The sequence below is a fragment of the Palaemon carinicauda genome, chromosome 17 (assembly GCF_036898095.1).
Source record: "Palaemon carinicauda isolate YSFRI2023 chromosome 17, ASM3689809v2, whole genome shotgun sequence".
NCBI classification, from domain to species: Eukaryota; Metazoa; Arthropoda; class Malacostraca; order Decapoda; family Palaemonidae; genus Palaemon; species Palaemon carinicauda.
The window spans coordinates 102970456-102985490 of record NC_090741.1 but is presented as its reverse complement, the minus strand read 5'-3'; the positions used below and the strand labels follow the sequence as shown (position 1 = coordinate 102985490).

At 48.4% G+C, this 15035-nt stretch overlaps 1 protein-coding gene across 1 annotated transcript in view; it reads left to right on the top strand.

The window, feature by feature from the left end:
* Positions 1–488: 488 nt before the first annotated feature.
* Positions 489–15035, top strand: part of LOC137656874 (pre-mRNA-splicing factor syf1 homolog) — a 110136-nt gene continuing 95589 nt past the window's right edge. Inside the window, exons 1-2 of the mRNA XM_068391244.1 lie at positions 489–623; positions 3045–3220. Coding sequence (XP_068247345.1) covers positions 594–623; positions 3045–3220 — 206 coding nt within the window. The 5' untranslated portion in view covers positions 489–593. The remainder of the gene's footprint in view (positions 624–3044; positions 3221–15035) is intronic.

The window sequence follows — 15035 nt, the reverse complement described above, 5'->3', positions numbered from 1 at the left end:
ATCAATTATTCTATTACAAATAAATGAGTGGTCTCAAAATAAATTTTGTTAACTAATTCAAATTACTGTACATCATCAAACTTGACGGGTTAGAAAATCGACAGAATACTTTCGAAACTAAGCGATGTAAATACGATTAGATTCAACGTCTCAGAATAAGTAGTTCTCGAAAGTAGTGTCCCTGTTTAATTTTCGTGTCATGGCAATTTTTGTAAGTGATATTAGAAAATTGGAGATATTTACTGTAAATAATGTAGATTTAAATTAATTCAATGAATTCATTGTAGTATGGCACTAAAGTTGACTTATATTGGCTGATTGATCATATAAAGATATATTCTTGCTAACTATCCATTTTATGACCTTTAATTTTAACTTTATATAGTTATACTTTCATACAAAGATTTTCTCACATTTTATATTATTATGCCTTTGCTTTTGGAATCATTATGAAAACGTTTATCGTAAGTAACACTAATTACGGAAGGTAGAAAATTTTGATCTGCCGGCATGTAAACAAACGAGAAAGTCGTCAAATTTAGTTTGACATTGCCATTTTTAAAGTATTTACCGGTAAAGGCTAAACATTCATCATGATCATGGACGCGTCGACGATAGTAATTGTGAGTAAACTTGAAACAAGTAGACTAGAAGTGTGTGGCAGAAAGTAGTTGCTCATTGAGAGGTCTGACTTTACCATGTTCCTCTTTGCTTACTCCACAGGACCACAACACTCTTACTTGTCAAACCGATTTTATTTAAGGGGGAGTTGTTTATCTTGGTTTGTAATACAATATTACTATTAATTGCTAAGCTACAACCCTAGTAGGAAACGCAGGATGCTATAAGCCCAAGGACTCCAACGGGAAAATAGCCCAGTGTGGAAAGGAAACAAGAAAAAATGAAATATTTTAAGAACAGTAACAACATTAAAATAAATATCTCCCATATAAACCATAAAATCTTTAACAAAAGAAGAGGATTTGAGAAATATGATTTAGTGTAACCTTACCAGGAGTGAAGAGTTGAGACTTAGTTTTGGGGTAAGCTAGGAATATGGTAGTCTAAGGGCTGGGTGATACAGGGCATAGCCTCCCCGGTAGGTAAGTAGGTAAGGATACGGCTCCTAGGTTAGGTTGAGTACCATAGGTTAGTTAGTGTTCTTGTGTTTGTTTCCCTTATAAAGTGTAGTTTTTCAGTTATAACTTTCGCTTAAGAAACAGAAAATATGAATAAGACTTATGTTGACAAAAATCGTAGCCAAATACTGTAGTTCAACGATGGCAACTCAAATAATGCATCTTAGATTTAATTGTCATAAGGGACACTTTCCATTCTAACACTGGGACCTATTTTTACAGCTAAATTAATTGGTAAAATCATATACATTGGTGTAATAAACGGTTTGTAGAAGATAAGATTGGTATCTGATGTATTTTGTGGTGTTTTGAACATTTTTTATAATGATTCCTGGCAAAAGTCCATAGTTATTGAGTTATGGTGGGTCGACTACTACAAGTGAAAAGCTATGGGTTTCCGTTAGGTATCGTCATCAATTATGTGCGATACACCTTAGATATAGTGTACTGTACTTGTCTAATTGTGTTGGTATTTAGATTAATTTATTTACACTATGTTTCCGTCTGCCATTGTCATAAAAAGCCCTTGTCATAATAAAAAAAAGTTAGCGTAATCAAAACCTAGTAACAGTAGTGAAACGCTGTATAAATAATGGAGCACTTGTTTGCCAGGACTCCAGATGTATAGAAAATGGGGGTTTCCTTCCCATTTTCTATGGTGTCATTTGTAGCTGTGTTCGTAGTACTGTATTGCAAATACTTACTTACCTAATTGAGCTAATGATTTAATGGATTTTTGAGCTGCTGCTGTATGCTCGCTTTGCTCGCGATTAAACTTTATGTTACTGCTCCTATGTTCTGGCAAGTGGACTATGTTTCGCTATGCCTGTTAGCCCCATGAGTTAGTATTTTGGAGTTAATTAAAAATTATACTAACTATAAGGAGTGAATACACAGTTTAGGGGCAAGTTGTAGCTTCGTGCTCTAACATCTGTTTGAACACGGACTTGGCATCCATTTTCAATGATTAGACTAAATATATCACACATTTTTACCCTGGTCTTTCATTATTTACATGATCAATAAAATAAGAACCATGATTATATTGCATATTCCAATATTGAAAATAAACAACAAAGAGGATTAGAATATAATATGGGACCTTTATTCTGTTCGAATAAGTAACTTACTACAGAAGCACCACCTATTGTTTTTCTGAACTACCGGGTAGAAAGGAGCCTCTTATTATTATGTGTTATGATGAAAGGCAGGAGCAAAACAGTTTTTATATATATATATAAAATCGGTAACTTTGTTACTAGAGGTTTCCGGCAGTATTAAATGGTATTCAAAATAGTGTATTTGCCAAGATCTATTCAATTATCCGAGTTTCAATGGCCTAACTAATATTACAACATTCTATAATTAAACCAATTAATTACAGTAAAATGGTCTCTATTATAATAACTTCTTTTCATGCAAAGGTTAATTGAATATGCACATATTGCATATATAACCAAGTTCTAATAAAAAAAAAAAAATCGATGAAAACTGGAGCCCATTGTGGAAGGAAATAACTAGCAATTACAGTACTATAGAGGCTAAAGAAAAAGTAAAAGAAAGAATTCCTAAATTTGGTTGTTAGAGGAACACAAAAAATAAGACTTAAGCTGAATAGTGAGAGGATTATTGACTATAATAAAGTAATATGGAAGATTGTACAATGTATAGTTATAAGAAATACCTTTTAGCCAGACTTTCAGATTAAACTATGTTCCTAGAGAATTTATTCATTATTAAGGATCTTAGTGAATGGATGCACAATTCAAATCAAGAAAGATCTGCAAAAAGATACTTAAAGTAGAGAAGTAGAGAGACATGGCAAATAATACTGTATAGCAGTTTGATTATGACTTTCATGGCTTTTCTTAACAATAATGTACTTTACTTGGAATATTTTTTCAGGAAACTGATGATTTACAATATGAGGAGGAGCTACTTCGAAATCCGTTCTCTGTCAAACATTGGTTGCGATATATTGAGCATAAGAAGGATGGGGTACCTAAGAAGCTTAACATTGTCTATGAAAGAGCCCTGCTACAGATGCCTGGAAGCTATAAATTGTGGCATTTATATTTAAGGTACCATTTTAATTTTTCAATAATTTTAGGGTTTGAGTGTTATGTTTATGTTAATATCTAAGAATACATTTTAGTTTTTTATAATTTAAGAAAAAAATTCCATAACCTTATTTTGAAGTTGTTCCGTAACCAAAATACAAACCACGCTATTTACATGGGGTTTTACTTTTGGCGTAGCTGAAATGACGAGCCATTAGAATTTTAACGAGGGTTAATTACCCCTGCGCTAGTTAGCAAGGGGGTAGGGGAGTGGTAGCTAGCTACCCCTCCCCCCCTCACACACCGGTGAACTGCTTCACTTCACTTTTGGCTCGGGCGATGAGCAGACGTCTCTGCTTCGCCCTCGCATTATTTACAGCCTTAATTTTGTTTTGCTTTTTCTTTCAGCTTGTGCTCTTGAAGTTGGACTTTTCCTTCCTTCCCATCATGCGGAAGTGCCCTGGACTCCCCGACCGCCCTTGTGGAACGTTCATGTCGGTGGTCGAGACGGACCCTCACTCCTTATGCCCGCAGTGTCGAGGTCAACGGTGTGAAAGGGATAATACCTGTAGTGAGTGCAGAGAGTGGCCTACCTCCGAGTGGGAGAGGTTTGCCCGGCGGCGTAAGAAGAAGCCTAAACGTGACCATTCTCCTTCAAGGGTTGCCTTGAAGAAGGAAGGTTCCAAGGACTCTTTTTCCGCCGCCCGAACCTCCTCCGAAGCTCCCACTCGATCGGTCTCTCGCGAGAGGCCGGCGAGTGGTAGCACTGGCCCTTCTTTTGTTTCCCAATCTCGGGGTTCGGGAGAGGGCGTTGCCTCCCATAGCGAGGCAGCTCCCCCTCCTACTCCGGGGGAGGTCATTGATCCTGTTGATGACCATGTTACTAACGATGATCTCTTACAGCTTTGGGCTTCCTTGGGGCTTAAGGGCTCGCCCTCCAAGGAAGCCCTGTTTGACCTGATCCAGTTGGGTGCAGCTGTCAAACAGTCGCCGGTAATAGCAGAGGTGGATCCTCTGTCTATTGTCGACGTTGTTGTGGCAGAGGCTTCCGACGGGTCGGGTCAAACCCCTGCTGCGGTTGCGGTTGTTGCTGAAGGCTCAGTTCCCCCCTCCGAACATCCTTCGAGGGAGGAGCTGGGTCCAACGGTCTCTCCTGCGGGTGACTCTCCCCCTCGGGGGAGTGCACTAACAGAGACTCCTCTTCGGAGGACAGACGATGGTGTTGCTGTACCTCGAGGTCGTCTTCGCCGTAAGGCTCGCCCTTCTCTTCGCCGTAGGAGCCTTCCCTCTCCTTACAAGGGATTTAGGAGGCGCCTCTTCGGATCTTCGCCTTTGACTTCCCCCGCAGAGGATCCTCCACGTCGAGAGCAGACCGTTGCAACTGCTTCCTTGGACCTCTCCGCAGATCGTTCGCGATCTCCGATGCCTGCCAGACCTTCCAGTCTTCCATCTCCGTTCCTGGACGCTGATGCGCAGTGGGCGCCCACGCACCCCGTTGTCCAACGGGCACCGGTCCCTTCGGGGCAAGAGGGCTTATCCCACAATGTGGGTGAGTCCCTCAAGCGCCAGGTCTTACCTGCGCGCTCGCGCAGTCCAAGAGGTTCCTTAGTTAGCGCACAGGCGCTCACAGGTTCCTCTGGACTCACTGCGCCCGGACGATCTTCTGCTGAGTCTCGCTGTAGATCTCCTGCTCGCCAGCGCCCTCCTGCTCGCCAGCGCTCACCTACTCACCAGCGCTCCTGTGCGCCAGCGTTCTCCAGCTCGCCAGCGCACTTCTGTTCCTGCTGTGCGCAACGCGCTCCATCGGTCTCCTGAGCGTCCACGATCTCCTGCTCGTCAGCGCACAACGGCGCGCCCTGTTCCTGATGCGCGCCAACGATCTCCGGATCTGGGTGCAGGCAGGGACATTGTCCCTCCGCCTCCTCGCCGACGTTCGCCTACGCGCCAGTCATCGCCTGCGCGCCATTCCGCGCACTCTCCTGTGCGCACTTCTAAGGTAGCCCGAGTTCCTGCGCGGCGCGCCCACGAGATGTCTCCTGAGCCCGCCCGCGAGCGTTCGCCTTTGCGCATATCCTCGCCCTCTGGTCCTGCGCCCCAGTTGGTTCCTTCTGAACGCGCAACTGCGCGCCAACGATCTCCTGCGAGCCAGCGTTCTCCTACACGCCCGCGCGATCCCTCGCCTGCGCGCAAGCGCTCTCCCACGCGCCAGATCGCCACAGGTCTCCGACACACCCACGCGCTAACTCGCCTGTGCGTAGTCGATCGCCTGTTCGCGCTACGCGCCATCGCTCGCCGACACACCCATGCGCTAACTCGCCTGTGCGTAGTCGATCGCCTGTGCGTAGTCGATTGCCTGTTCGCGCTACGCGCCATCGCTCGCCGACACGCCATTGCTCGCCAACGCGCCATCGATCGCCTACGCGCCATCGTTCTCCCGATCGCCATCACTCACCCTTACAACCGCGCGCACCCTCACCTGCGCGCCCACGCGCACCCTCGCCTGCGCGCCCACGCGCACCCTCGCCTGCGCGCCCACGCGCTCATTCGCCCGCGCGCCCACGCGCTCACTCGCCCGCGCGCTCACTCGCCCGCGCCTTCATCTCCGCGCGCCAACGTTCGCCCGTACGCACGCGCGCCAATGTTCGCCCGCGGGCGAACCAGTGGTTCTACCATCGCGCGAGTGCCAGCGCAACCTCGCCAGCGATTCCTGCCGGGTTTCGCAGCGCGCCTAACCGTGCGAGTCTTCGGGGATGCGTGCTTCCAGATCCTCATCCTCGCGATCTCCACCCCGCAAGCGCAGAGCTGCGCTTGTCCAGGAGCAGGAAGAATCTTCGGAGAGGTCCACGCAACATTCTTCTTTTCAGGCAGGCCCCGTGGTATCCACTCCTAAGGATCAGCCGATCCCCTTCCCTCCAGCGGGTGTTGCTGATACTGCGTCGGTCAGCCGCCAGCCTTGGTTCGGGTCCCTGATCAAAGCGGTCGTGCAGGCTATGAAGCCGGCCCTCGCTGATCTGGGACTGAAACCAACGACACCCGCGTCCCCGCTGAAGAGAAGGAGGGGAGTGAACTTCGTGGTAACTTCCCCTAGGGTTAAGCTGGCTCCCAAGAAGTCTGTCAGGAAGGCCCCATCCCCCTCGCAGACACTTTTTCCTTCCCCTGTGGACGAACCCTTTCCGTCCTCAGGAGAATCCAGCGAGGTGAGGCGTTCTCCCACGGCACCAATGGGAGGAACCCCACCTCGAGGAAGAGAACCGTCTCGCGTGGAGAGGAGCCCCCAGACTTCTTTGCTTGAGTCCTGTATCCCTCCCAGGAGAGAGCCTAAGGACTCGAAGACTGTTCCTAAGTCTTCTACCCGGATTCGACCAGAGCTAACGAGACCTCAGGAGAATGTCCACGTATCTCCCCAAGTAGAGCTACTGGGGACAGGAGACCTTGCTGCTAGTCCTCAAGGAGGAGAGCAGCGCGAGTCGGAGCATGCCTTCTGGCAGGTCCTGAGTCTAATGAGGCAACTCAACGGATTCAAGGACCCCGAGACTGCCCCCGCGAAGGCAAGGATACAGTCCTGGACCAAGTCTACAGTACCCAGAAGCTCCCAAAGACCAGCGAGGCTCTGCCCTGGTCCCAGGGAGTGAAGAGTGCCAGAGACAAGGTTGAGGGCCAGCTCGCCGAACTCGCCTCCTCCAGCCGTTCCTCTGCCGTGTACAAACTCCTCCCACCTCCTCGTGTACAGCAGAGGAGGTACTTCGAGATCATGGGGGAGTCTTGTTTAGCTCTTCCCCTCCACCACTCTGTGGAAGAGCTCTCTAAGGGGATTTCTCTCGAGAAACTCTCCGCCCGGCAGGTGACATTCTCGGCTACGGAGATTCTAAGTCAGGAGAAGGTCGCGAAGTGTGCCATGCAGGCCACTTCGTGGCTGGACATCTGTCTGGGGTCTCTGGGCATCCTGTTGCGATCCGAGGACTTGTCCAAGGAGAGCACCAGGAAGACCCTTGAGACTTTCCTCCTCTCGGGCACGCGCTCCATCGAGTTTTTAGCCCACCAAGTTTCGAACTTATGGGCAAACTCGATCCTAAAACGTCGTGATGCCGTGACCGAGAGGTTCCACTCGAAAGTCTCAGCCGTGGATGTCGGCAAGCTCAAACACTCCTCCATCCTTGAAGAGAGTTTGTTCGAGCCCAAGGATGTGGAACGGACAGCTGAGAGATGGAGGAAGTCGAATCACGATTCGCTCCTCCAAAGGGCCCTTACATCTCGGCCCTACAAGCCTCCAGCTCCTCAACAACAACAGCAGCAGCCTCGTCAGTCTAGGACATCGAGACAGGCTCTGGCAGCAAAGGCAAAGGTGTCTAAGCAGCAGCCCTTTCCTGTCAATGACAGGAAAGGCGGAAAGTCCTCCAGGGGAGATATGAATCCTAGGGGGAGCGGCCGAGGCCGTAAACGCTAGGATTGGCAATCCCCCTGCATGTCCACCAGTGGGGGGATGCCTACAAAGTTGCGCGGACAGGTGGCAGCAACTCGGGGCCAATTCCTGGACGATCTCTGTGATCAGACAAGGATATCACGTCCGGTTCATAACATCTCTTCCTCTCCGGACAGCGAATCCAGTGTCGTTGAGCTCCTATGCCATGGGATCGGTAAAGGGGCTGGCCCTTCGGGCAGAAGTCGAGACCATGCTCAAGAAGGATGCTCTCCAGGAGGTCGTTGACGGCTCCCCAGGCTTCTTCAGTCGACTCTTTCTTGTAAAGAAGGCATCTGGAGGCTGGAGACCTGTCATCGACCTCTCAGCTCTGAACAAGTTTGTCAAGCAAACTCCGTTCAGCATGGAGACAGCAGACACGGTCAAACTTGCAGTGAGACCGTAAGACTTCATGTGCACTCTGGATTTGAAGGACGCGTACTTCCAGATCCCAGTCCATCCGTCTTCCAGGAAGCACTTGAGATTCAGCCTAGACAACAAGATCTACCAGTTCAAGGTGCTGTGTTTCGGTCTCTCCACAGCACCTCAGGTGTTCACCCTGATATCTTCGTGGGCACACAGGATCGGCATCCGTCTCCTCCGCTATCTGGACAACTGGCTGATCCTGGCAGACTCAGAGTCGACCCTTCTTCGACACCGAGACAAGCTTCTGGGACTTTGCCAAGATCTAGGGATCATGGTAAATCTCGAGAAGTCTTCTCTGCTTCCAACTCAAAGACTGGTGTATCTAGGCATGATATTAGACACCAATCTCCACAAAGCCTTTCCATCAGACTACAGGATAGCAAGGCTGAGGAGGGTCGCAAGACCTTTCCTCGGACGAGAGGGGCTTCCAGCCCAATCTTGGTTACGTCTCCTAGGTCACCTGGCCTCCCTGGCCCGTCTAGTTCCAAACGGCCGCCTCAGGATGAGATCCCTACAATGGCGGCTCAAGTCCCGGTGGAATCAAGGCAACGATTCCCCGGACACTCTGGTCCCCATGGAACCCGCGGAACGGACGGACCTGCAGTGGTGGCTGACCGACGAAAACCTTCGAAAGGGAGTGGATCTTCTCGTCCTCCCCCCGAATTTGATGCTGTTCTCGGACGCGTCAAAAGAAGGGTGAGGGGCCCACGTTCTGAACCAGAGGATCTCAGGCCTATGGTCAGAATCAGAAAGGTGCCTCCACATCAATCTGCTAGAAATGAAGGCCATCTATCTGGCCCTTCAACAGTTCCAACAGGCCCTGGCGGGCCACTCCGTGGTGGTGATGAGCGACAACACCACAGTAGTGGCTTATATCAACAAGCAGGGAGGTACCTTTTCAGAACAGCTATCTCATCTTGCAGTAGAGATACTGAGGTGGACCGAAGTCCACTCGATTCCACTATCAGCTCGCTTCATTCCGGGCAAAAGGAATATGCTCGCCGACAGTCTGAGCAGAGCATCGCAGATAGTGAGTACCGAGTGGTCTTTGGATCCTCAAGTAGCCAACAAAGTCCTGACTTTGTGGGGTTCCACGACAGTGGACCTGTTCGCGACAGCTTTGAACTTCAAGCTGCCGCTGTACTGCTCCCCAGTCCCGGACCCCAAGGCACTCTGGCAAGATGCCTTCCAACAACGGTGGGACAACATCGACGTCTACGCCTTTCCACCGTTCTGTCTGATGAGAAGGGTGCTCAACAAGACCAGACTATCGGTCAATCTGTCAATGACCTTAATAGCTCCGCTATGGCATCACGCAGAGTGGTTCCTGGATCTTCTGCAGCTCCTAACGGAACTCCCGAAAGAACTCCCCCCACGACACGAGCTACTCAAGCAACCACACTGCAACATCTACCACAAGGCCGTAGCTTCGCTTCGGCTTCACGCCTGGAGACTATCCAGCGTCTCTTCACTGAGAGAGGCTTTTCGCAACAAGTTGCGGAGAGGATGTCTCGACACCTGCAAAAGTCATCCGCAGGGGTCTACCAGGCGAAGTGGAGAGTCTTCTGTGGGAGGGGTATCTCTCCCCTCGATGCCACTATTCCAGCAATAGCGGAGTTTCTCGTGTATTTGCGGGAGGAAATGCGCCTTTCAGTCTCGGCGGTGAAAGGCTATCGCTCAGCGTTAAGCTTAGCCTTCAGGCTGAAAGGAATAGACATTTCTTCCTCGCTGGAACTTTCTTTACTCATACGAAGCTACGAACTTACCTGCCCTCAGTCGGAAGTGAGACCTCCTCCATGGAACGTGGTTCGCGTCCTCAGGGCTCTTAAGAGACCTCCGTTTGAATCATTACGCCAAGCCTCTGATCGACACCTGACTTGGAAGACGGTGTTCCTGCTCGCTTTAGCATCAGCCAAGCGGGTCAGTGAACTTCATGGTCTCTCATACAACGTCCCCCATTCAAGGGGATGGGGGGAGGTAACGTTCAGGTTCGTCCCTGAGTTTGTAGCTAAGACTCAGAACCCTGGAGTGCCGGACCCACGGTTCGACTCCTTCAGGGTCTCGAGTCTCCGTTCTGTAACAAGTGACCCAGACCATCTGCTACTATGTCCAGTGAGAAGTCTGAGGCGTTACCTGAAGAGAACGGCTGCAGTCCGTCCCCGCGTGCAAGCCCTGTTTGTGAGCATGGGAAGGACGAAGAAGAGGGTCACCAAGAATACCATTTCTGCTTGGATTCGAAGGGTGATCCTCCACGCCTTGAATCCAGATCCTCCTCCGTCACGTCGTCCCAGAGCACACGATGTCAGAGGCATCGCAACGTCTCTAGCTTTTAAGAGAAACTTCTCGGTGACGCAGGTGCTACAAGCTGGGGTCTGGAAGCATCAAACGACCTTCACAGCCCACTACCTGTAGGACGTGACCCACAGGAGCCTTGATACATTCTTGATCGGCCCTGTGGTGGCTGCACAACAGCTGGTCTAACCTCAGGCTCCATAATGGACAGGTAGCAGAAGGTTGAGGGCATTGTTACCCGGTGTTAGACTGCATGAATGAAAGAGTATGTCTGGCCCTTACTTCTTTCTTCATCCTCCCCTCTCTTGGGGAAAGCAGCATCCTGGGCTCTCTGCATAGCTGACCTCGAACCTCTGCAGGTAAACCATGCTTTCTTGTGTTCCTAGTATTAAGATAATGCTGTCGCGTCCCCCATACCCTGACGAGGTGGTATTGGGAACGTCCTAGCCTAGAATTCCATCTAAAGGACTTCAGGTCAACTTCCTAGGACGAGTCACACTTCATCCCTCCACACACAAGCTTATGTAGGCCGCACGTTCCTTGCGGAGCAAGGAAGTTGCGAGGTGCAGGGACTCTTTTTCTCGAGTGCTGCTCACTCGGATTCTGAGTCCCCGGGCAAAGCCAAAGCCTGTAAGGCCGGGACTTTTCACCCTACCTAAGGGGTAAGTCACCCCATGTAAATAGCGTGGTTTGTATTTCGGTTACGGAACAAATGACAAATTCGGAGATAATTTGTATTTTTCCTAACCATACAAACCTTAGCTATTTACACATATTTGCCCGCCAGCCCTGTCCCCCAAGGCAAGTCCTACCTCTAAGTGAAGTGAAGCAGTTCACCGGTGTGTGAGGGGGGGAGGGGTAGCTAGCTACCACTCTCATACCCCCTTGCTAACTAGCGCGGGGGTAATTAACCCTCGTTAAAATTCTAATGGCTCGTCATTTCAGCTACGCCGAAAGTAAAACCCTATGTAAATAGCTAAGGTTTGTATGGTTAGGAAAAATACAAATTATCTCCGAATTTGTCATTTTGAGTTGTTTCTAAGTGGCATACAAATTCTTTTCCTTTAATTAAGGAGATTATTTCAGTGCGAGCTTGAGACGGTCATTAAATCTTGGATAACTACCCGTTATCCAGCTGATGAGGATGCGAAGAGCTTCATTTTTATTTCAGCCGCTGATGAGTATATATATATACTGTCAGCTCCTTATCAAACTTTTCCGTTTTCTTTTTGTTTTGCAAGAAGGGAATGGGGTTGTGATTTTTGGGCAAAATGAAACAATATGTTCGTTTGGCAGGGGAAGGGTGGATGTTCCAACCAGTTTATAAGCAAACTGCCAGTAGATCTACAATTTATGCATCTTGTAGGGAGTATGATTGTTCGCAATCATCCCCGTGCACTGAGTGCAGGTCGTGGCGTATGCCCTGAAGTGAGAGAAGCAAATGAAATCTTTGTTGAGGGAGCTTGTAGCTATGGCTCTACCGATTCCTCATGTGCAAGTATCCCAAATCTTAGTGATGCTAAGGGACTCCAGTGGTCCCCGCACCTCTGCCCAAAAAGCCTGTAAAGGTCTGCAAATTGACCGTGTGCAGAAGTGGTGCTGGTCCTGTAATTAGTAGTTAGAAGGCCGACATGGCTAAAGTTCATTTGTTCCTGCGCAAAATATAAACCTTCCACTCTTCACTGTGGAGTACTCATTTTGGTGAAGCTGAAACCAGCTGATAAGATTTTTTTGTCAGGGTATAACTACCCATTACTAGTTAGCGGTGGAGGAGCAAGGTAGGCTAGCTTTTCCCCCGACCACACCAGTATTAGCAACTAACCGTCACTTTTTCAATTCGGTCCGGTAGAGTAGAGACGTAGTCTTTTTTCTTCTGCCAAACCTTTTAACCGGTTTACGCTTAAAAGCAACTGGCCTAAAGCTTAATGAAAAGTCCCTTTTATTTTGGAACTGCCTTCCTTGGGGCACATGGGTTCCCTGTGCAAGGCAAGGTAGTAAGAGGTCTTTGGCCTTAACTTCTGCTCGCCCCAACATTCGCTCTGCTTTTTCGGGCGGCCATGACCAGTTGTGGACAAGAACACCTCGGAGTGACTTGTCGGGTATCTCCTTTGGGGTGAACCTAGAAATGAGCTTCGGCTACGTTTCACAGGCAACACTCAATGTCAACTTTCAGCTTGAGTGTATCTTGCTGACGGGAAGCAGAGAGTACTGTCTGGGAGCTTGCCTCCATGTATTCGGTAAGTTTCCCTTTTGAGGAAGAGATAACCTCCACCAGGTGTTGAGCAACTTTCCCTTTCGAAGGAGAATCCCTCCACCAGCCACTGTCCATCAATTTTCTCGCTTGCGGGAAGAATTGCAGACAGCGGCAACAGAGGTTGGTCACCTTTCCCGTCCATGGGAGAGACTGCCTTCATCTGTGTGGTTTTTTCCTTCGTTGGATTTCTGATTATTCCTCCTTCGAGAATTTGATTCCTCCATGCCCTGCCCTTGCTCTTCGGATCTTGTCAACGAGTGAGTTAGGTGATTGCTTGCAGTTCCAACTCATCGCTGCCAGACCCTCATGGTACAATCTTTTTGCAACTCCCTCTGCTATTGTTGCCTCAGATGGTGATGACTGCTGGCTGCTTGTGTCCGCATCCTCTCCCATCGACAAGTTTCGTAGGCCTTAACGCTTCAGGATTATTTCCACATCATGCCTTTGGGCATAACAAAGCTCATGGATCTTTGTGAGGCCAAGCCCTTCGGGACCTGTGCCTCATGGTTTCAACCTCTGATGAGGGAGAAATGGCTGGTCTTCAAGTCCAGCATGGCCTTTATTGTTCCCTCCTGAGGGGATGACATAAGGCTACTCACCTCCTGCTTTTGGCCTGGTAGGATGTTAGCAGGAGTACTTACCAAGGACCTTAGTTTCGCAGAGAAGTCATGTGCAGTGTTGCGCACCCACCCACCCACTTAGCTCTAGCGAGGTGGATGGGCGAGCTCTTCTGGCCGACGAAAGTCTACGAGCAACCCAGGTTGTTCGCCTTAGTACCCATGGTGAAACCTACTCACCAGCTTCCACTACTATTTCAGCTTGCTGTTTTCTCTAGTGCTCTCTACTTCGGTAGCTCGCAGACCTTCAGCTTACTGTTACCACAAGTGAGTACTACTTTAGTAGGGCACACTTACTTGGTCTAGCTGTAAAGTTAAGATTCAAAGCTCTCCTAGCCAGTGCTCACTGGCGTTCGCTAGTAGCAGATAGCGTTCGCTGATTCTTGCCAACGAACAAGCGTTCGGTGGCAAGCCTATATGTACCTTCCTAGTGTTTAGGTTCTTTGCGTTTTGGCCTAACAAACCCTTACACGCGAGACTACGCTTCTTTATTGGAAACTATTCCCTGAGAAGGTTTACAAAACTACAGGCGTTCGTAAAAACTCCATGAAAAGGATGAAACGAATTTCTTCGGTGGCGCATTCTCTCGCCAATACAAAATCTCAGGGTTATTGCCACAAATACAGTTTACTACCGATGGCTTGAGTCTGCCGCATGCGGTCATTGTGCTCCTGGGCACTACGAGTTTTTATTAAATGCCAAGTTTCATGAAACAACTCTTTTATGGTTATTTTCTCTGGCTTTGTTTCCTTACGGAATGGATAGCTTTTTGGAGCACTTGCACAAAGAGATGGTGAGACATAAACTTGGAAGGTTATTTTCTCAAGCCTCTAGTTCCAAGGGAACAGTATTAGGTCATGCTAACGTTTACGAACAATAGCAAGCCGCTCCCACAGGGTGGCTAGCAAATGATGTCAGCTTCTCAATTCGTTTAGAAACGTTAACAAGCCCCACCCACAAGGTGAGCAGGCAAGCCGACGTAGGTATGATCGCTGTCCTGACGGTATGTTTTTCTACTTGTGGCCCATGCTCACATCTTAAAAATGCTACAGCTAGTCGACGATCAAAGTCCATGGGCAATAACGTAGCAATCCATTGTACATACATTATTCCCGCAACCGCAGACAAACAGCGAGCAAGCGATCTGTATGCCGACAGGGGCTATAGACCATCTTACAATTAGAACTTAGTTCTAATAAATCCTTAGTGTTGATGGCTGTATGCCTTACAGGAAATCAGGTTATGCATTACCCTTCTACCTTCCAGTAACCAGACATTGGCAGTCTACCAGCAAGTAGTTTCTGCCTTCATTCCAGCCAGTTCCTTCCTAACTTTCCTATACTTAGACTCCAAAATTTACACATAAGTGAATCTGTTTCCAGGAAGAAACCCTCCAAAACTTATGCCAGTTTTTATGATTGGAAATAAAGAAATGAAAATGTTTTCGTCGTTCAAAGGAAGGAGGAGGTTTCGATTGGGATCGTTGATCAGCGTTCTCCAACCGAGTTCCGGACACAACTAATAATTCGGGCTACGTTTGTATATTTGTCCGTCTCCCTGGTCTGTGTTACTGATTTGTAGATGGACTTAAGCATACATAACTTGTCCAACAACAATTACATTTCGGATGTAGTTATGTGCGATTGGTCGTTACCAACCGGTCTCTTGCCGAACAGTGATTACTGTACTAAGGAGATTTTCTGTATTAACATCCTCCTCTAAGGAGTACTGGCTAACCTGGTATTACTAATATGTAAGCATACTTCCTTGGCCAACTCCCACTGGATTGGA